At 47.3% G+C, this 21,527-nt stretch overlaps 1 protein-coding gene across 1 annotated transcript in view; it reads left to right on the top strand.

The window, feature by feature from the left end:
- Positions 1 to 7,116, top strand: part of ATP12A (ATPase H+/K+ transporting non-gastric alpha2 subunit) — a 31,448-nt gene extending 24,332 nt beyond the window's left edge. The window contains exons 15-23 of the mRNA XM_032260072.1: positions 1,149 to 1,299; positions 1,803 to 1,971; positions 2,059 to 2,213; positions 3,995 to 4,118; positions 4,318 to 4,463; positions 5,092 to 5,225; positions 5,424 to 5,525; positions 5,952 to 6,043; positions 6,128 to 7,116. Of these exons, the coding sequence (XP_032115963.1) occupies positions 1,149 to 1,299; positions 1,803 to 1,971; positions 2,059 to 2,213; positions 3,995 to 4,118; positions 4,318 to 4,463; positions 5,092 to 5,225; positions 5,424 to 5,525; positions 5,952 to 6,043; positions 6,128 to 6,156 (1,102 nt within the window). The 3' untranslated portion in view covers positions 6,157 to 7,116. The remainder of the gene's footprint in view (positions 1 to 1,148; positions 1,300 to 1,802; positions 1,972 to 2,058; positions 2,214 to 3,994; positions 4,119 to 4,317; positions 4,464 to 5,091; positions 5,226 to 5,423; positions 5,526 to 5,951; positions 6,044 to 6,127) is intronic.
- The last annotated feature ends 14,411 nt before the right edge of the window (positions 7,117 to 21,527 follow it).

The raw sequence follows: 21,527 nt of genomic DNA, 5'->3' as shown, positions 1-21,527 counted from the left end.
GAACAATACTATCTATACCCTTGGGGATCTTCCCCTCAAGCCAAGGAGACAGACTGAAAGCTAACAATAATGTGGTCGTTATAATGAAGGAGAAACCCAGGGCCAGGGAGCTGGGCATGCAGGAGAGTGGCCCAGACTGTGCGTGGTCTCCGTGAGTCAGACTCCAAATTCTCAGGTTGAGAAGACATGTTCATTAGCTGGGTTATGCTTTCACGCTTGTGGGGAGACAAGAGAAAGACCAATGCATCTCTTCAGGTTCCCCAAGCACTTAGGCCTTTTAGGGACACACAGCTGTCAGGTCGTAACAAATTACCAAGTCGGACAACCAGCAGGGTTGGGTCCCGCCTCTGGGCACGGCAACAGTACCTGAAGCCTAAAGTCTTGCAATGGTTTTTGCTATACATAACATCTCTCTGTGAAAACAAGTTTGGGGATTGCTTATTTGTTTGGTTTTGTAAAATAATCAGATTATACGTTTTTTCACTTTCAAATTTAAAAAATAAAACTTTTTTTTGAGACGGAGTCTCACTCTGTCTTGCAGGCTGGAGTGCAGTGATGAGATCTCAGCTCAATGCAACCTTCGCCTCCTGGGTTCAAGCAGTTCTCCTGCCTCAGCCTCCTGAGTAGCTGGGACCACAGGCATGTGCCACCACGCCTGGCTAATTTTAAAACATTTTTTGTAGAGATGGGGGCTCTCACTCCTTTGCCTAGGCTGATCTTGAACTCTTGGCCTCAAGTGATCCTTGTGACTCAGCCTCCCAAAGTGCTGGGATTACAGGCATGAACTACTGGGTCTGGCCCTGAACAGGCAGTTTTTAAGCCTCCTTTTACTTGTGAAGTAAAGCGTTATTCCAGGAAGTGCCACCTGTCACCTGTTCTAGTAAGGATAAGGCTACCTGGTCTTTTATTCCTATTGTTATATGGCGCAAGGAAATGGTGCGACTTTTTAGCCTCAGTTTGCCCTCTTAAAATGGAGACTGAAGTGCTCCCAGGACTCGTAACTCCTGTCACCTCGCTGGAGCATTAGGTGTCAAGGACACTGGGTTCCAGGTCAAGTCAGACAGGCTTCAGCCAGCATCCTGCCTGGAACAGTACTTCAACCTAAGGTCTGCCCTTGGGCCTCACTCAGTTTCTTCTGGCCCTTCTAGGGATGCCAAGGCCGCTGTAGTGACCGGCATGGAGCTGAAGGACATGAGCTCGGAACAGCTGGATGAGATCTTAGCCAACTACCAGGAGATTGTCTTTGCCCGGACATCCCCCCAGCAGAAGCTGATCATTGTGGAGGGCTGTCAGAGGCAGGTGGGTGGCCGGCAGTGCCCAGAGGACTGACAGGCCCATCACTGTCCACGGGCAAGTGCAGAGGTCTGGATCTCACATCAGGCTGTGGTGCCTTTGAAACCTCAGGAGAGAGTTATTGGCTCATCCTCATCACCTGACCTCTCTACCCTCTCGGGTGGGCTGGCCCTTGTCCTCCTTTGAGACCCCCACCACATGTTCCCCGAAAGGCTCACTCCAGCTCTCTGTGGTAGGGGTGAGTAAAAAAAGATTTAAAATGCAAAGATATAAAACAAAAAATATGAAGACATAATATATAAAACACCTGCATGTTAGGTTTCCTCATTTGCACACACCTTGTTTGGAGCTCCTTGTTCCTGCACCTAAGATTCCTCATCTTTATCATTTCCCGTAAACGGGTCCTTTAATTCAGCCATAATGGTCCTCGAAGCCTCAAGAAAAAGGGAGGCCACGCTGCTCTTGCCAGGCCTGCTCACTCCACTGTCTCCCTGGGTCCCCCGCCACAGGATGCCGTTGTTGCTGTGACAGGGGATGGAGTTAATGACTCCCCGGCTCTGAAGAAGGCAGACATTGGGATTGCCATGGGGATAGCAGGTTCTGACGCAGCCAAAAATGCAGCCGACATGGTCTTGCTGGACGACAACTTCGCATCCATTGTCACAGGGGTGGAGGAAGGTGAGTGAGTCTCAGTGGGTCTTCCCGAGGGCCGGGGTTGTCTAGGGGACTAGAAGCAGGTTCTGAAGGAGAAACCTCTCTGCCTAGGTCGCCTGATCTTTGACAACCTCAAGAAGACAATTGCTTACACCCTGACCAAGAACATTGCTGAGCTGTGCCCCTTTCTGATCTACATCATCGCCGGGCTCCCCCTGCCCATTGGCACCATCACCATCCTGTTCATTGACTTAGGGACAGACATTGTACGTGACTCTGAGGGAACAGGCTGTGATGCCCACCCCAGGGGAGGTCAGGTTCAAGGGCCGGGTTGGACTAAGTCAATGCTTCTTGGTTTCCAGGTGATGGGGCCTGTAGCTCTGCATTTCTCACATGTTCCCAGGTGGTGCCCATTCTGCTGGTCCACATGCCACACCTCAAAGCAAGGGACCAGGGGCATCTGCCAAATGTTTGGAAATTAAATCACTCTATAGTGAGCTTTTTTTTCTTGAGACAGAGTTTCACTCTCATCACCCAGGCTAGAGTACACAGGTGCTATCTTGGCTCACTGCAACCTCCGCCGCCTGGGCTCAAGTGATTCTTCCACCTCAGCCTCCCAAGTAGTTGGGACTACAGACCTGTGCCACCACACCTGGCTGATTTTTGTATTTTTAGTAGAGATGGGGTTTCGCCATGTTGCCCAGGCTGGTCTCAAACTCTTGGCCTCAAGTGATCCACCCACTGCGGCCTCCCAAAGTGCTGGGATTACAGGTATGAGCCACTGCACCTGACCTATAGCAAGCTTTTCAAGACATGAGTCTTCATCAAAAAAAAAAAAAAAAAAAAAAAAAAAAAAAAAATCCATTGGTCAGTTTCACCCTATGTGCCTCCCTTTTCTTTTGGTAAGATGAAGCTGTCACTCAGATTAATCACCCAAATAACCACTGGGGCCCAGTGAATAAAGTGATAATCCCACAGCCACCCCTTATTAAGTAAGAGAGTCTGACCTGGGAGCCCTTTACCTAAACAGAGTAAGAAGTAGCAGTTATGAAGACTTTATAAAGCCTTGCCCTACAGGAATGTCACCTAAACCGTCCCCTTTTCCAGTATCCATTTAAAGAAAGCCCCATGAAAGCTGCCCATGTGGCTGTGGCTTACGTGGGCAAGCAGGGAAAGCAACAAACAGCAAGCTCGATTCTCAGCAGGAAACTGGATCTTCAAATTGCCCCATTCCCCTCTCTCGATTTCTACAATACCCAGGTAATCCCTAATTCCTAGAGAGACTGGAGATGTCTTTCCCTTTGAGGGGTATTCAGGTCCCCAAAGTTGGTGGATCATTTTCCAAGCCCTTCGCATTTGCCTGCTTTGCCCTGCTGCGGTGCTTCTCCAAGCATGGTGCGGGCATCACCTGGGAACACATTAGAATGCACACTCTGGGCCTCTGGTGGACACCTGTAGCCCCAGCTACTTCAGAGGCCAATGCAGGAGGATCGCTACAGCTCAGGAGTTTGAGTTAGGACTGGGCAACATAGAGAACGTGTCTCTTAAAAAATAAAAATTAAACAAAACATTAAATAAAATAAAAAATGTTATTCCAGATAACTGGGCTAGAAATCATGGAAATAGGTTATACACTCATTGTAAGTAAGGAAGGAAGGGAGGGAGGAAGGCAAACTCTTTGGCCCCAGCCCAGTTCTCCTGAATTGGGAAGTCTGGAGGTGGGGCGCAGTGATCTGTCTTTTAGCAGGTCCTCCCAACTGGAGGGGGAGGGCGGCACAAGAAAGCCTCCCTGTAGGGAAAGAGTTTTTTGTAACCAGCATTGTTCAGAACTGCCGTCACTGGGTGATTAAAAAGCAGCTGATTTTTAAAGGCACTGTTCTTAAATTCCTGTATCGACAACACGCCCCTCTACTGCCTACAGCCTGGATGGGCCAGCTGCATGCCCCCACCCACCATCCAGCCGGGGCCCCACCCACCCCAACCCCCCTCCCCCGTGGGTAGAGCGGAGCATCCTGGGGTTACACCTCACCAACCTCTTCCCTTCTAGATCCCCTCCATTGCCTTGGCATACGAGAAGGCAGAGAGTGACATCATGAACAGGAAGCCTCGCCACAAGAAGAAGGACAGGCTGGTGAACAAGCAACTCGCCGTGTACTCATACCTGCACATTGGTACGACCAGGGCACGTCCTCTTCGTCACACCAGGGCCTGCCCTGAGAATTGAATTCACTGGAGTCCAGGGCACAGCCAGAAAGTGTGGTTTTCCTGTGCGTGCCTGGGTTGGGGAGGAAGGGGGAACCAAGAGGAGACAGGATGAGGCAGTTCCCTGGGGCCGTCATAGAACCTGTGTCCTATCCCTTGTTCTTTCAGGCCTCATGCAAGCCCTGGGAGCTTTCCTTGTGTATTTCACCGTCTATGCGCAGGAGGGCTTTCTGCCCCAAACTCTCATTAACTTGCGGGTAGAATGGGAGAATGACAACGTGAATGATTTGGAAGATCACTATGGGCAGGAATGGGTGAGTGACGGGAGCCCTGCCTCAGAGTCTCCCTGATTCTCCCCATGCTCACTGACTGGCCCAGACTTACACAGAACCTCTATGTCCCTGAACAGCCTGGGAGAGCTTCAATTTATAGGGCACAGGGCCCCCTTGCTGACACGTGCTTGGCCTTTGCTGGGTCTCAGAACATAGCCTCCTCTTTCAGTCTAGATGCCAACAGGTCCCTTTTTTTACTTTAGCTTTGCCATTGGTATAGAAGAGTGACCAGCCCAGCAACACCGACAGTGGGGCCAAATAAATTTACATCTTTCAGGCTGGGTGCAGTGGCTCATGCCTGTAATGCCAGCACTTTGGGAGGCTGAGGTGGGAGGATACTTGAGCCCAGAAGTTTGAGACCAACCTGGCCAACATAGTGAGACCCTGTCTGTATTAAAAATAATAGTAATGATAATTTTTTAAAAATTAAAATTTTCCTTACTCACCTCGTTCAAGACAGAAAAATGCTTCCTTCCAAACACTAGGAGGTAGTCCAGTCTCAGTCTGGGTGAGGTAGGGAGAGACCATAAAGCTGTAGAGAAGTTTACTGAAATATCCTAGAAGTTTTTCTTTTGGCCTCACGGTCTCTTCCTTCTCTGCCTTTTAATAGACAAGGTACCAGAGGGAATACCTAGAATGGACTGGCTACACGGCTTTCTTTGTTGGCATCCTGGTCCAGCAAATAGCAGATCTGATCATCAGGAAAACCCGGAGGAATTCCATCTTCCAGCAGGGTCTCTTCAGGTACTGCCCGTGCCCGGCCTCCTGGGGCAGCCCTGGGCCTGCTGTACAAGGAGGACGATGGTTTGTTATTCACAAGATGGAGCTCTGGCCACAGCTGTAACCCCAGAGGCACTGACTGTGCTGGGGGCATGGTCCTCTGGGTGTATGATCACGAAGCCACAAGAATCCCAAGTCTGTCTGCTTTTGTGTGTCTTGCAGAAATAAAGTCATCTGGGTGGGGATCGCCTCACAGATCATCATCGGGCTGATCCTGTCCTACGGCCTCGGAAGTGTCACAGCGCTGAGTTTCACCATGCTCAGGTGAGTTCACCCTCAGCAGCATGGAGGAAAGAGCCAGCCTCTGCTTTGAGCTGTCGCAGCCTAAATAAACCTGAGAATTCCCAAGGTTCTTCCCCCGAGTCTTTCAGAAGTGGTCCAACGGATCCCATGCTCTATGAGCCCAAAGTTTTGATCTGCATTTCCCAGAAGTGGAAACGAGTTTTCCAGACCTCAGCAACCCGCCTTCATCCTCATCCAACAGGTTGCTTCAAAGGCAGACATTGCTTCTAGCAGTCACAGTGCAGGTTAAACCAGGAGCTTTCCAGCTTTAGGTTGTGGGGCCTCATGGATTTGTTGTTCTTTGCAGTAAAACAGGAAAAATGAACAAGAAGCCCCATTGTTGTTGGGGGGTGGCTGGGCTATCCCTGTAGATGAGTCAGGGCTCACCCTCCGCCCCTCTGCTTCCAGGGCTCAGTACTGGTTTGTGGCTGTGCCGCACGCCATCCTGATCTGGGTGTATGATGAGGTGCGGAAGCTCTTCATCAGGCTCTACCCTGGAAGTGAGTAGTCTGTGACTTCAGAGGCTCTGTTTACCCACTTGAACAGACTCTCCATTTCTGATGTACTTTTTTCTATCTCTACAGGCTGGTGGGATAAGAACATGTACTATTAAGACCACCTCGCTTCTCAAGTCTCCCAGCAGCACATTGGGGTGTGCTTGTTCATCTTCTGACCATTCGTTGGGAGATTCCCAGCGTCAAAACTCATACAAGAGGAAATTTTCATGCAGAAAACTGTATGCAGGATATTCACTGATGTTTTGTACTTTAAAACTGAAATTCAACTCTTGATATATGATTTTCACTTCTATCTCCATCTCCTCATTTAAAAATACGTACATTTCAAGGTAATGGTATAGGGAAGAATGTGTTTATATGTATATGAAGCTCCTTGATGTTGATAGTCTTGTGTAACCCAGGCATCTACTGGGATCTGCCTTAAGATCTAGCTAGGATTGCTCAGAACTTCTTTCCACGCCCTGTTAAAGGCTCAGTGACCACCCTAAGATTTCCGCAACTCCCTTGAGAAGGCATGTTTTCATGGTCTCCTTGCTCAGAAAAGGCTAACTCAGCCCAGGGTCTGCAGGAGAAGGAAGTGGTGGCAGGTTCACATCACAGCAGCACACATGACCTCGGCTTTGATTCTTTTGACTCTGAGACATCCTTCTTGAAGACGTCTGCCACCTGGCCATGATAGTTTCCCTGGCAACGTCACCCTGTCCCACCTCTGGTCACCTCCCCAGCCCTTTATGCCCCTGTCGCCCTCCACTCCTATGTCAGCTCCTCCAAAACTGAGCTCCCAGTTCATTTTGCATATCCTAATTCAAAATGCTCAGCTAATCCAAGGGGGCTTTCTTCGCTAGGATTCAACCGATTCAACCCCTGTAGAGAGCTATTGTGGTTTCATTAGTAATATTTATTTCTTGTAAAACAGTTGCCAGGTGCTCTCCAGCAATAGTATTTTGTCAGTCATGTTTCATGTTTTAACTTAGGTGTATTCATGTGTGACACACCCATATTGACAGGCCTGGAAAGGCCTCATTTTTAAGTAAAAGATGTTTTATAAACCCAGGTTTAATTGTGGTGTTCTAATTGATTCATGTTTTTCTAAAATGAAGAGCATAGGACAAAAAAAAAATAAGATGTGATTTCTTATTTTCTTTTTCTTCCGACTTCTGGTCATTTTACTTATCTGTGGAAGATCTGGAAATGTAGGATTTTTCTTTTGAACTCTTCCTCATGGCCCCAGGGCTCCAGCCTGGGCCTCTGATGTGTCCATGATTCTTGTTCAGGTGCCTGAGGGCCTGTCTTTCTGCAGCAGCACTCGAGAGAAAGTGGTTTCCACAGCCTTTCCATCAACTACACATGCCGCACTAACTAATTTGACAGAACCCAAGAGTTATGTTTGGTTAAACTTTCTTCATTCAGTGGCCTGCCCCGTCACCTCCATTACAGCCTTTCACCCCCGGGGCATCTGGGGTTATGGCTCTAGGTTGGCATCTCTGGGATGGGAAAAGGCAGCCTTAGAGTCACCATGCTCTTGGGGACACATGGAGAACCAGGAAAGAGGGAAGGAGACTCTCCTTGTAACTTCATGTATATAGATTCCAATGTGTATTGTGTGCAGCCATGTAAGCTAAACTAATGTTGCTGTCCTCAGGAGATTTGTAATCTCTGTTCAGCCACAATGATCATGGGACTAATCTCCTTTAGCAGTTCCAGTGAACTGGAAACACTTCCCAGAGTGGTTTGGGCAGTGTGGTCATGGCTTTCTCATTCCAGTCTCGACAAGACAGCCAATGCTTTCTAGGCTTCAGCTAAGAATAACTTGACCTTACTTACCCTTTCTTGACAGGCTGCCCACTTGGCTGCGATGCTTGGCAGCTTTCGGTCCTGTCAAAGCCAGCAGGACAAGGCCATAAATTTAGCTCAAAGCTGCAAGGCTTCACTTGGGGCTGGATTTGGGTTGAAAGGAGTTAACTTGGGAGTAGAAGTCTCCTCATAGCATGAACTGTCTATGAAATAACGTTCATATTTGTGCTTACCTACTCTTGCAAAAAGTTGACACTCAAATATTTATAAAATTAACAAATAACTAACAAGAAACCCCAGAAAGGACACTAGTATATATCAAGTAGCTTTACTAAGTGGTAGACAGAAAAAGGCAATGAAATCCCATTTCAGAGGAGAGACTATTTAATTGACCCACTGAAGCCTCGATAATTTTTATTATAGGAAAAAATGATGTCGATTTAAATCTAATTGATGTGGTAGAGTATCTCAGAGACATAAACGTGAGGCTGAATTCCTAGGGTCTTTGCTTTTTAAAACAATATATTTATTCTCATTGCAAAGTTGAAGCTCTAAATGAGATATCTTTCTTAAATAAAAAATTTAGAATGAGAGTAAAAGGTAATTTAAATCACCCTGAATCTCACTATGTAGTTACATACCTAAATGAAAGAGTAATTCTTTCTTTGGAGTCTTTCCACACATATATTTATTTTTAGGTAAAATTGAAATAAAGTTTTCAATTCTGCCTTTTTTATTTAACATCAAAAACATGGTGTCAGTGACTACGCAGCATTCCAGACTGAGAGTGCTTTCGCTAACTATATCTTCAGTATGAGATAGTTTGTTAATTTCCTTCTAGGCATCTTTCTCAAAAAGGCTGCATCTTATTCTCAATATTGTACCACACATTTCTAATTTATAAAAGATTCCTCAAAGCATTCTTAAGGCTCTGGCTACACATTGCCTTATTTATCTTTAGATAAGCTGTATCAGTCTCCACCCTCACCAGCAATAGAAAAATAACATTTATCTTGCGTATCATTAAGATATGAATGATCAGTCAACCGTAGAGCTTTTTATAATTCAACAAAGATATAGGAAGTGCTCCTGTATGGCTTGAGAACTCAGCCCAGAACGAGATAGATTATGGAGTCAGCACACCAGCAGAGGGGCGAAGGAAAATACGAATTGTTGTAAGATCTTGAAAAGACATAATGGGGCTTAGATAATCAGGTGTTAGGATCCCTGGGTCAGCAAAGTTCTTTTAAATAGGGTGGTCAGCTAAGTCCTTTTTTTGTTGTTGAGACGGAGTCTTGGATTGTCGCCCAGGCTGGAGTGCAGTGGCGCAATCTCGGTTCACTGCAACCTCTGCCTCCCAGGTTCAAGCAATTCTTGTGCCTCAGCCTCCCCAGTAACTGGGACTACAGGTGCCCACCACTGCGCCTGGCTAATTTTTGTGTTTTTAGTAGAGTCGGGGTTTCACCATGTTGGCCAGACTGGTCTCAACCTTCTGACCTCAGGTGATCTGTCCACTTCGGCCTCCCAAAGTGCTGGGATTACAGGCCTGAGCCACCATGCCCGGCCTAGCAAAGTCCTTTTCGAGGAGGTGAATACAAAAAAGCAGAGAGAATCACAGAAAGAGGGGACAGCATGAGCAAAGGCTCTGAGAGGTCAGAGTGGCCTGGCAGGAACACACAGTGATGGAAGACTGGGCAACAGGGAACTGGAGGGACAGGCAAGAATTTCACCCAAGAGGGGCTCAGAGAACAAATGAAGAAGGTTGGATTTAATTTCAAGACAAGCTATTAGGCCAGGTGCCATGGCTTTCACCTGTAATCCTGGCACTTTGGGAGGCTGAGGCAGGAGGATCACTTGAGACCAGAAGCTGGAGACCAGCCTGGGCAATATAGGGAGACCCCATCTCTGCAAAAGCAAAGAAGCTATTGAAGACAATTCATAGAAGTGGTGACCTGATCCAGTTGACATGTTCAGATCACTTTGGCTGCTGTGTAGAGAATGGGAGGCAGACCAGGCTGTGGTGACTGGTGTGAGGCCAGCATACCTTGCTCCGCGCGCGCGCGCGCGTGTGTGTGTGTGTGTGTGTGTGTGTGTGTGTACCTTCTACTGAATACACAGACTTCAATGGAGGAGTTTCTTAAGGGGGGGTTGCGGTTGCTTCTAGGTGACTCAAGACATATATGTTCAACTCAGGCCCCTAGAAAGGCCCACAACCACCCTGACTGCCCACATTACAATCAAGACAGAGACAGTGGAGACTCTCAGGCAGGTGTCGTCTCTCCAGGAGCCTAGAACAAGATACATGTCGCAATGCACACATGCTGCCCTGCTGAAGAGCCTGGATGGGTGCTTCTGACTCTACAAAGATCATGAGTTCTGCACATTTGTTCATTCTGCTGTCATCATTCCACCAGCGGCATCTAATGTCTGTTAAAAAGACAGTGGACATCACTGGTATTTACTAAGTATCTATTATGTTCTGCGTTCCTAACAGCATGATCTTATGAAGCTCACAACAGCCACATCAGCTGTGACATCAGCCCTGCTTAGGGAGAGTTTGCCCTTCGCTGGAAAATAGGTGCTTCTAGAGCATAGCCTGCAGGCGTGAATTCTGTCTTACAGCTCTGCCGGTTGCGGAAAAATGCAAAGTATTTCTATAGATATGCAAATAAATCCTATCCTGTGGGATGAAGGTCTTTCCTCCCCAGAAAAGCCAGTTTTGCTCCCTTTGCACGATCAATCGACATTCCGGATTCCAGATAAAAGTGTGCCTCTGCTCCTCTCAGTAGGTTTTAACAGCTGCCTAGTTCCCTATTTAAGTGGTGAGCTTTAAAGAAATCTTTAATACGTGTTCACTCATATCTGTAAAAGAAAATTATTCTTTCACGATGAAGAGAGGAAGAAAAGCACGATTCCCTCCTCATTCAGGGCCCTTCTCAGCCCCTCCATGTAGGCGCCCAGCCAGCCCGAGCTCTTGAATCCCCGCCCCCTCCAGGGCCATTCTGCTATTGTGCAGGGATGCTGTTTTTTTCTGCTTCAGACCAGTTCTCTCAGGGAGCTCCTTCCTCCCTGTCCCCATTCCTACTTCCCCACCCTCCCCTCTGACATACCAGAACCCAGCTTGGGAGATTTTATCTTCTTGGTCCAGAGGTTCTAAGATAAAGTTAACTGGAAATTTAAGGTAAAAGCCTGATTAATTTTAAAGGGATGGAAGTTGCCCTGCTCAGACTTACTGTGCAGGTAAATTGAGATTCGGTGGAGTGAAGCATTTCAGTGCCAGAGTTTATTTGTGGTTTGGGGGATTTTTTTTCTAATTTTTTTTTAACATTTTCTATTTACACAAAGGGGTTTCTTCCCATCCCCCCAACCCCTGCTTTTATTATTTTCTTCTTCTTCTATTTTTTTTTGAGACAGGGTCTCGCTCTGTCACCCAGGCTGGAGTACTGGAGTGAGTGCAATGGTGCGATCTCAGCTCGCTGCAACCTCCGCCTCCCAGGCTCAAGCAATTCTCCTGCCTCAGCCTCCTGAGTAGCTGGGACTACAGGTGCACTCCACCACACCCAGCTAATTTTTGTATTTTTTGTAGAGATGGAGTTTGGCCATGTTGCCCAGGTTGGTCTTGAACTCCTGGGCTCAAGCACTCCACCCACCTCAGCCTCCCAAAGTGCTAGGACTACAGATGTGAGCCACCACACCCAGCTGCTTTTGTTCTTTCAAGTTAAGCACCTGCTAGGTACACAGCACTGTGCAGATCAATGCTGTGCTGGTGTCAGAGGACAGAATAACACAACAGGGAAGACCAGGCACGTTTGCAAATAAGCTGTCAATCGGGGCAGGATTTGGTCTAGGCCTTGAGAGGTATAGAGTGCTGTGGGCGTCGAGGGAGACCAATTTGGTGGGCAACAGTGGAGGGTGCCAGGAGGCAAGGCCCCCAACTCAGCCTTGAGGAAGTAGGGTTCCAATTGCAGAGGTAAAGCAGAGGAAGGGGCAGGGGCCAGAGATGTGCCCAGGTGGGTCACAGCCATGTCCCTGTGAACCGGCACCCCACAGGACAGTCAATGTGGGGCAGAGACCCTACGGCCTGGGTCTAGCATTCCACCTGGTATTCCTTGGGGGACTGCAGTATCCATTGATCAAACCCCTACAGACAGAAATAGGATGCCTGTGGGAGGACAACTCTAATCAGCACATCAAGGGCTACAGCAGAGATCTGCAGAAAGTCCCTTACACAGGAGCCAGGATGCTAAAGGCTGTCCATCAGAAAGGGGCTTGTGTAGCCATAGAAAGATGTCCTTTGCAGCCACATGGATGCAACTGAAACTATTACCTGAAGCAAATTAATGCAAAAACAGAAAATCAAATACTGCATGCTCTCACTTGTAAGTGGCAGCTAAACACTGCCTACACACAAAGATGGGGGCAACAGACACTGGAGACTCCGAAAGGGGGTGGAAGGAGGGAGGAAGGGAGGCAGGTATTGAAAAACGACTACTGTAGTGGGCATTATGTTTACCGCTTGGGGGACAGGATCATTAGAAACCCAAACTTCAGCACCACAGAAAAGATCCATGTAACAAACCTGCACATCCGAGCCTAAAATTAAAAAAAATAATAAATTTTAAAAAAGAAGAAGAAAAGGGCCCGTCTGAGTCCCGGCGCCCTCCAGCGGCTCGGAAGGTGTTGGCAGCATCCTCACCTTGGCACCCCCACTGCATCGCCCACCTCTGACCCACACGCAGGCCTGGAGCCCGCCCTTAGGACCCCAGCAGCCTCCAGATCAGATCGGCCTTGGCTTGCTGCTGCTTGCTGGGAATGCTTCTGCCAACGTCCCCAGCTCTTCCCCCACCTTCCCAGATCTGCCCACGCCTACTAACACCCCAGTACCCTCCCTGCACACTCCCCGCCCTCTCCACCTTCGATTTTCTGCACAACTTTCTCAGCGTCTCACTGCCCGGTGTTTTCACGGCTGTCTTATTGCCACCTCCTCATCAACAAGTCCTGGACGCTAGCTCCAGGAGGACGAGACCTTGCCTCTCAGAGTCCCCACTGGAGCCACAGCAGTGCCTGGCACTCAGGATCACTCAGTGAATGTTTGATGAGTGAAGGATCCTGGGGGAGTGGAACAGATTGTCAACAAGGGAAACAGTCAAGAAAAGAGGCTTAGAACCTAGAAAGACCTGCGCTCAGAAGGCAGGAGGAGCCCAGGGCGGTGGCTCATGCCTATAATTCCAGCACTTTGGGAGGCCAAGGCGGGAGAATTGCTTGAGCTCAGGAGTTTGAGATGGACCCTGGCAATGTAGCGAGACTCTATCTCTACAAAAAATTTGAAAATTAGCTAAGTGTGGTGGCCCATGCCTGTACTCCCAGCTACTCCGGAGGCTGAGGCAGAAGGATTGCTTGAGCCCAGGAGTTTGAGGCTGCAGTGAGCTATGATTGTTCCACTGCACTTTAGCCTGAGTGACAGAGCAAGGCCCTGTCGAAGAAGAAGGAGGAGGAGGAGGGGAAGGATGACGAGGGGGAGGAGGAGACAGAAAATAGATTTATTTAACTGCTAGACTTAGGGATAGTGTCCTCCAGTTCTTTTTTTTTTTTTTTTTTTTTCTTTTTTTAGACGGAGTCTTGCTTGTCACCAGGCTGGAGTGTAGTGGTGTAATCTCAGCTCACTGCAACCTTCACCTCCCAGATTCAAGCGATTCTTCCACCTCAGCCTCCCGAGTAGCTGGGACTACAGGCGCGTGCCACCACGCTCAGCTAATTTTTGTAGTTTTAGTAGAGACAAGGTTTCACCATGTTGGCCAGGATGGTCTTGATCTCTTGACCTCATGATCTGCCCGCCTCGGTCTCCCAAAGTGTTGGGATTACAGGCGTGAGCCACCGCACCCAGCCAGTGTCCTCTGGTTCTTTTATATTCTCATGAAACTAAGTCTAGTTTTAGGCAAATAAAAAGCTCTCAATTTGCATCTAAAAAGGGAATTAGCAAGTAAGCTGAGCCCAGGGTGGGGGCAGGTTATGTCCAATGGATACATTAGTAAAAGGTCACTAATGGCCATTCTAGTTTGTAGTTTGAGCACACAGAGCAGTGATCTCTGTCCCCTACATTCTCAAACTTTATGTGCAGAGTAGCGTCCACAGCTGCACCTGCTGCCCTTTCCTTGGGATCTGACTTCTTTCTTCACTGTGGCTACTCTCACCAGGCCCAGCGGCTCTTCTTCAGTCCTCGTGGTGCTTGGCCTCTCAGCAGCATTTTACACCATGTCCTCGAAATTCCTCTGTCTGTGTTTTCCCAGGTTCTGCACCCTCACTGGGTAGGGGGAGAATGGGCTGTGTTGATGTGACATTGCCAAACACCTGTGACACTTCACTGGGAGTCAGAGTAGCATAAGAAAAAGCAGTTTCTAACACGAGCCCTGCAGTGAGACCACTTGGGTTTTGTCAGAGCCACCAACCAAGACTACCAGGAACACACCTGTGGTCAGAGTTAAGTTTAGTTAACTTGTGCTTCAAAGGAGAGACCGCACTGAGAAAACCATGGGGTTCTAGGTAAGATGGATTTATGAGGGACATATGATAGGCTTTGGCTTGTGCTGGGAGATCCTGAGGATAGTCTCAGGAAGCAAGAGCCAGGGATGGATTGGGTGCCATCAGAAAGTGAGGGCAAACTGGGGGTCGGCTAAAGGAGGACAGAGCTGTCACATTTTCTCAGGGGAAACTTGCCTCCTCTAACCACCACTTGTTGAAACTGCTTCTGTAAGGGCAAGTCTAGCAAATTGCTTTGATCTTCAAATACTAAAACCCAATGCACAGACTGTCTCAAGGATGGCTGCATCCCAGGATGTGTCCTGTTTTTCTCTAAAAAGCAGTATTTTACCACAAAATTGGAAGATTTAGGGCAATAGGACAAATTTGTGTCATCTTTCCCTTGTGATTGGACTGGATTCTCTAGAAGCTAGCAGCCACTCCATTTACATTCTACATTAATTCGTCTAGCTCTTTCACAAGCAGTAATTGGCCTCTTCACATATTGCATTATTAGAGAGAAGGCATTGTAGCCGCTCTGTAGAAACAGAATAGACTCCACCCAAAATTTGGTTCAGATGTCAAGACTATTGATGCAACACACACACATACACACCAAGAGGACGTTAAAAGGTTCATTACTCACATAATGAAACTTTATCCCAAGGTGGTTCCCAAGCAGGTCCAAAAATGGCTTGAGAGAGCAGGGAGAGAAGACTGGCATGGGGTTTTAATTTTTAAATTTATTTATTTATTATTATTTTTTATTATACTTTAAGTTTGGGGGAACATGTGCAGAACGTGCAGGTTTGTTACATAGGTATGCACGTGCCATGATGGTTTGCCGTATCCATCACCCTGTCATCTATATTAGGTATTTCTCCTAATGCCATACCTCTCCTAGCCCCCTGCTATCGCCCCCTTAGCCCTCCACCCGCCGACAGACTCCAGTGTGTGATGTTCCCCTCCCTGTGTCCATGCATTCTCATTGTTCAATGCAGTGTTTGGTTTTCTGTTCTTGTGTCAGCTTGCTGAGAATGATCGTTTCCAGCTCTATCATGTCCCTGCAAAGGACATGAACTCATCCATTTTTATGGTTGCATAGTATTCCATGATGTATATGTGCCACATTTTTTTTGTCCAGTCTATCATTGATGGGCATTTGAGTTGGTTCCAAGTCTTTGCTATTGTGAACAGTGCTGCAATAAACATATGTGTGCATGTGTCTTTATAATAGAATGATTTATAATCCTTTGGGTATATACCCAGTAATGGCATTGCTGGGTATTTCTATTTCTAGATCCTTGAGAAATCGCCATACTGTCTTCCACAATGGTTGAACTAATTTACACTCCCACCAACAATGGGAGTGTAAATTAGTGTGATCTTTCTTCACATCCTGTCTAGCATCTGTTGTCTCCTGATTTTTTTTATTTTAATCTTTTAAATCTTTTTTTGTTTGTTTGTTTAATAGAGATGGGGTTTCTCCATTTTGGCTAGGCTGGTCTCGAACTCCTGACCTCAGGCGATCCCCCATCTCAGCCTCCCAAAGTGCTGGGATTACAGGCGTGAGCCACTGTGCCCAGCTGTCTCCTGATTTTTTAATAATAGCCATTCTAACTGGCATGAGATGGTATCTCAATATGGTTTTGATTTGCATTTCTCTAATGACCAGTGATGATGAACTTTTTTTCATATGTTTGTTGGCTGCATAAATGTCTTCTTTTGAGAAGTGTCTGTTCATATCTTTTGCCCACTTTTAGATGGGTTTTTTTTTCTTGTAAAATTATTTAAGTTATTTGGAGATTCTGGATATTAGCCCTTTGTCAGACGGGTAGATTGCAAAAATGTTTTCCTGTTCTGTTGGTTGCTGGTTCACTCTAATGATAATTTCTTTTGCTGTGCAGAAGTTCTTTGGTTTAATTAAATCCCATTTGCCTATTTTGGCTTTTGTTGCCATTGCTTTTGGTGTTTTAGTCATGAAGTCCTTGCCCATGGCATGGAGTTTTTAAAGACGGGTCCAAAAGAGAGAACATCCAGGTTTTCTTATCACCTCACCCAGATATGGGGCAGTTCACAGGTGAGGAGAATGAATCTCGGAAAGGGAAAGAAAGGAGTGAAAAAGGAGTCAGGCTGGGCATAGTGGCTCACGCCTATAATCCTACCACTTTGGGAGACCGAGGCAGGCAGATCACTGGAGGCCCGGAGTTTGAGACCAGCCTGGCCAGCATAGCGAAACCCCATCTCTACTAAAAATATCAAAAAAATTAGCCAGGTGTGGTGGCATGTATCTGTAATCCCAGCTGCACAGGAGGGTAAGGCACAAGAAAGAATTGCTTGAACCTGAGAGGCTGAGGTTGCAGCGAGCCAAAATCATGTCTGTATACTCCAGCCTAGGCAATGGAGTCAGACTCTGTCTAAAAAAAGAAAAAAAAATAGAGTCAGACTCTATTACACAGGGCATGTCTGAGTTCAGTCTGCTCAGTGGGAGAAGAGGACAGGGGTAAAGAAACAATGATACAGATTTCAGAGCCCCTGCAGCGTGCCCAGAACCTTGCTAGGCCCTCACTGTAGGGCCTTCCATGGTGCTTATTTGCCAGACACTCTTGGAAGCACTTTGATACATGTTAACTAATTGAATTCTCACAACAACCTTAAGAGGTGGATACTGTACAGTCAGCCCTCTGCACCCATGGATTGAATCAACCTGAGATTGAAAGTATTTAGAAAAAAATATGGATGACCAGGTACGGTGGCTCACGCCTGTAACCCCAGCACTTTTGGAGGCTGAGACGGGTGGATCACTTGAGGTCAGGAGTATGAGACCAGCCTGGCCAACGTGGTGAAATCCTGTCTCTACTAAAACACAAAAATTAGCCAAGTATGCTGGCAGGTGCCTGTAATCCCAGCTGTTTGGGAGGCTGAGGCAGGAGAATCACTTGAAACGAGGAGGCGGAGGCTGCAGTGAGCCGAGATCACACCACTGCACTCCAGCCTGGGTGATAGAATGAGAATCTGTCTCAGGAGAAAAAAAAAAAAAAAAAAAAAAAAAAGGATGGCTGCATCTGTACTGAACATGTAGACTATTTTTCCTTGTCATTATTTCTTAAACAATACGGTACAACCACTATTTACATAGCATTTACACTGTATGAGCTATTACAAGTAATCTAGAGGTTATATGGGAGGATGTGTGTAGGTTATATGCAAATACACCACTTTACATCAGGGACTTATCAGTGGATTTTGGTATCCAAGGGGAGTCCTAGAACCAATTCCCTGCAAATACTGAAGGGCAACTATATTATCAACCCATCTTTCAGATTAGAAAACTGGGATTCACAGAGGCTAAGTTGCCCAGGCACGCAAAATTAGCTTGAAGCAGCAAAGCCAGGAATCGAGCCTGTTCAGCCTAACCCACAGTCCACGCCCTCACTCACTGTGTGATACCATCTCTCATAAACAGGAGCTTAGTCAATGCCTGGGAAATCCAAAAATATTAGTTTAGTCTCTTCTACTTGAAGAGATCACATTCTCCAATAATACTCTCCACAGTGAAACTGTTATATTATTGTACTGTACCATATTAATACAGCTATATATTAACAGAAAAAATAAAACCTCCAAAACATTTGAATGGTTTATACAATTTTCAAATTCCATTTAGTTTTACAGCATCATTGGAAATTAAATGAGGTGGCAGGTTTATGACTACCACTCCATTTGTAAAATGCCAGAAAACCAAGGCTCCAAGCACTCAGGTCCGGATCCGACCACAGCCTCCTCCCTTCTCTTGCAAGCTCTAAGCAGGGTCCACCCAAGAGCACAGCTGGTGCAATTGTTGCTTGACGGCAGCTTGCTTTCCGAGGTTCTCTGTCCACTGTGGATGCTGCTGCAGCCTGGCGTGAGTTCAGGATGCAGAGTCCAGGGAGCAGGCTGCCACTGTCGCTGTGGCACTGCTCATCATTTCCAGTATGTGCCACCTGCCACGGCCCCTGACTCTGTCCACACGTTAGCAGCTCTGGGAGGGCAAATGTCAATTGAGAACAACACAAATACCTCACACTTGTTCACAGGAGACGTTTGCAAAGCCCTTTCAAGTTGATCCTCACGACCAACCTGAGAAGTGATCTGCGCAATTCCTAGGGGAGGAGAAATGAGTTCCTGAGAGAACGATTTGCCTAAAATCGCTCAGATAGTCAGTGACTGATTTGTGCCTACCTGCTCCTCTTCATGACTCCAGTGCACACCTCACTCAAAATCTTTAAAGGTGGAGAGACTAAGCCAGAAACTGAGCAAGCTGAGAGTCATGAGCTCCTGTTCTTGTTCCCGTGTTCACTGGATCCCTCGGTGGGGCAGGCGCTGGGAGTACCCTGGGCAGCTCGTCCAGGTGGGCACCATTATCATCCCCATTTTGCAGATGAGGAAACAGGCTCAGGGAGGACATGACTTGCCCCAAGGTCACAGAGCTCATAGGTGTCCATAGAGTGGAGTTTGCTGGACCTCAGCCTTCCTACTACACTGCCCTGCCCTGTGGTGGAGCTACACTTCCCTTCTTCCCCTCCTCGTGAGCAAGATCCTGGGTAGGAAAGTCCCACAGCTGTAATAGCTCCTTGTCAAAAGACAGAATTACAGTGAATTTGAAGATCTTGATTGGCTTTATTTGTGATTCTAGAATCAGGCAACATTCAATTCCATAAAATAGAATAAGTGTTCCAATAAATTGAGCAGAAGGAGTTGGTTTTACAGACAGAAAAGGGTAGAAGAAGGCAGAAATAAGAAAAAGGAGATTGATCATTTCAAAGTTACTTTCCTTGTAAGGTGGAAACAGGAAAACGGAACAATAGAAGGGTAACTGACTGGTTAACATCAATTATTTCAGGTTACTTTTGTTTTGTTTTTTTATTGAGACAGAGTCTTGCTCTGTTGCCCAGGCTGGAGTGCAGTGGCACGATCTCAGCTTCAAAGCAGCCTCTGCCTCTTGGGTTTAAGCGATTCTCCTGCCTCAGCCTCCCAAGTGGCTGGGACTACAGGCACCCACCACCACATCGGCTAATTTTGTATTTTTAGTAGAGACAGCGTTTCACCATGTTGGCCAGGCTGGTCTTGAACTCCTGACCTCGGGTGATCTGCCCACTTCGGCCTCCCAAAGGGCTGGGATTATAGGCATGAACCACCACGCTTGGCCTATTTCAGGTTACTTTTTGTTGTGCAGATTAAAGGCAGAGGGAACTTTATTAGGTGTTGACAGAAACTGGCCTGTTTGGGGATTTGGCTATTTATTTTATCTCCTGATTTCTCCAAGGCTCAGATGATTTGGTTTGGTGGCATGGAAGTTTAATATGAGTGACTTTATCTGGTGAGCTGGAGCCTGGTGCAGGAGCTTAGTCCGAAATAATGACCTCATAATTTTTATAACATCTTTATCTGGGAGCTAAAGATAACAAAACTGCAGCTTTTGTATTCATTGCTACCAACTGCTCCTTATAGCATGAAAGAGAGAAAAAGCAGTTGGATTTCATTATTCCCCTGCGCGATAAAGGCCAATATTTCATCACATGCCACGCTCTGCCAGGGCTAACTTTGCCCACCTCCCCAGCATCATTGGGCACCACTCTATTCCTCACCCACCAGCATCCAGACCCATCACCAATGGGAAGAGGGTCAACATCACATTGGAAGGGAGCATATAGCATCAGATGGTGGCCTTCTTTAGGAATATGCAATCAGCCTCAAAAACAAGACTAACCCAGCTGAAACCAGTAAAAGAGTGCATGTAATTGTGAGCCGAGATGGAGAGTGCTGATGAGGACAGGGATCTGAAGAGCGTGTGGTGCTGGTGAGCCGGGAGGTCCGAAGGAGGCAGTGGGGATTTGGAAGCAGCTTGGGTGTCAGTGCAGTGATGAACTTTGACATTTAAGATACTGCTTTCGCTAAACAGATAGGCCAGTGAATGTGGAATAACTATTTTCAGAAAACTCTTCTCAATTCAGATGGGAATTTACCTGCCTGTATGATGAAGGAAGAGGGAGTGGGAAGAGATAAGAGAACACCGGAGAGGGAAAAGAAGGCTCAGAACTGCATTCCATTTGTCAGCTTTCTGTGATACTGGCTGCACACTCCACAGGGCTGCCATTCTCTACTCCCTTCCTCCCTTCCTCCCTCCCCCCCCCCCCCCCCTCCCCTCCCCTCCCCTTCCCTTCCCTTCCTTCCACGTTTCTTTCTTTTTTTTTGACAAGAGTCTTGCTCCGGCGCCAGGCTGGAGTGCAGTGACGCAATCTCAGCTCACTGCAACCTCCACCTCCCAGGTTCAAGTGATTCTCCTGCCTCAGCTTCCCGAATAGCTAGGACTACAGGTGCACGCCACGACACCCAGCTAATTTTTGTATTTTTTGTAGAACAGGGTTTCGCCATGTTGGCCAGGATGGCCTCAATTTCTTGACCTCGTGACCCAGCTGCCATTCTTCCACAGTCTCAAATCCCCCTTACCCCAATAGGCTTCAACAGGCCCTCATTTATTTCTTCATCTTCTCTCTGAAGCCATTGTTGAAATGGATCCATCTCCACTGGAATCACAACCAGGGTTTGTGAACTGCAGGGGATGCACATCCAGCTAGTGAATAAGAGGCCATGCAGGACAGGCAGTGGCAGCCAAAGACTACCACAATGCGACCACAAGAGCTGAGAAACTGTGCTTCCGGATCTGTGTAACTTTTTGTTCTATTATGATGGTGGAAGGAGGGATGGAGAGTCTTCCCACCACAGAGGAGTCCAGGCCAGAGTTTGGCCAGGTGGCAGGAGCAGCTGCAGGTGTGCGGACTGCCACTCTACCCCAGCCAGGTGCCTGTGGTAGCTCCCAAGAGACACCCTGGGGCTGGCACCCATCAGCCAGCAGCAAGCACCATGTGACTAATATGGATGCGTTCTGTGGCCATCAGAAACAACAGGCTGCATTTTTCTCTTAAAAGTCAGCCCCAGCCGGGCGCGGTGGCTCACGCCTGTAATCCCAGCACTTTGGGAGGCCGAGGCGGGTGGATCACGAGGTCAAGAGATCAAGACCATCCTGGTCAACATGGTGAAACCCCGTCTCTACTAAAAATACAAAAAATTAGCTGGGCATGGTGGCGTGTGCCTGTAATCCCAGCTACTCAGGAGG

The sequence above is a fragment of the Sapajus apella genome, unplaced genomic scaffold, assembly GCF_009761245.1.
Source record: "Sapajus apella isolate SASKATOON/1434 unplaced genomic scaffold, GSC_monkey_1.0 scaffold114, whole genome shotgun sequence".
Classification (NCBI taxonomy): Eukaryota; Metazoa; Chordata; class Mammalia; order Primates; family Cebidae; genus Sapajus; species Sapajus apella.
Note: the sequence above shows the minus strand (reverse complement) of the source record. Positions and strands in the feature narration are given on the sequence as shown.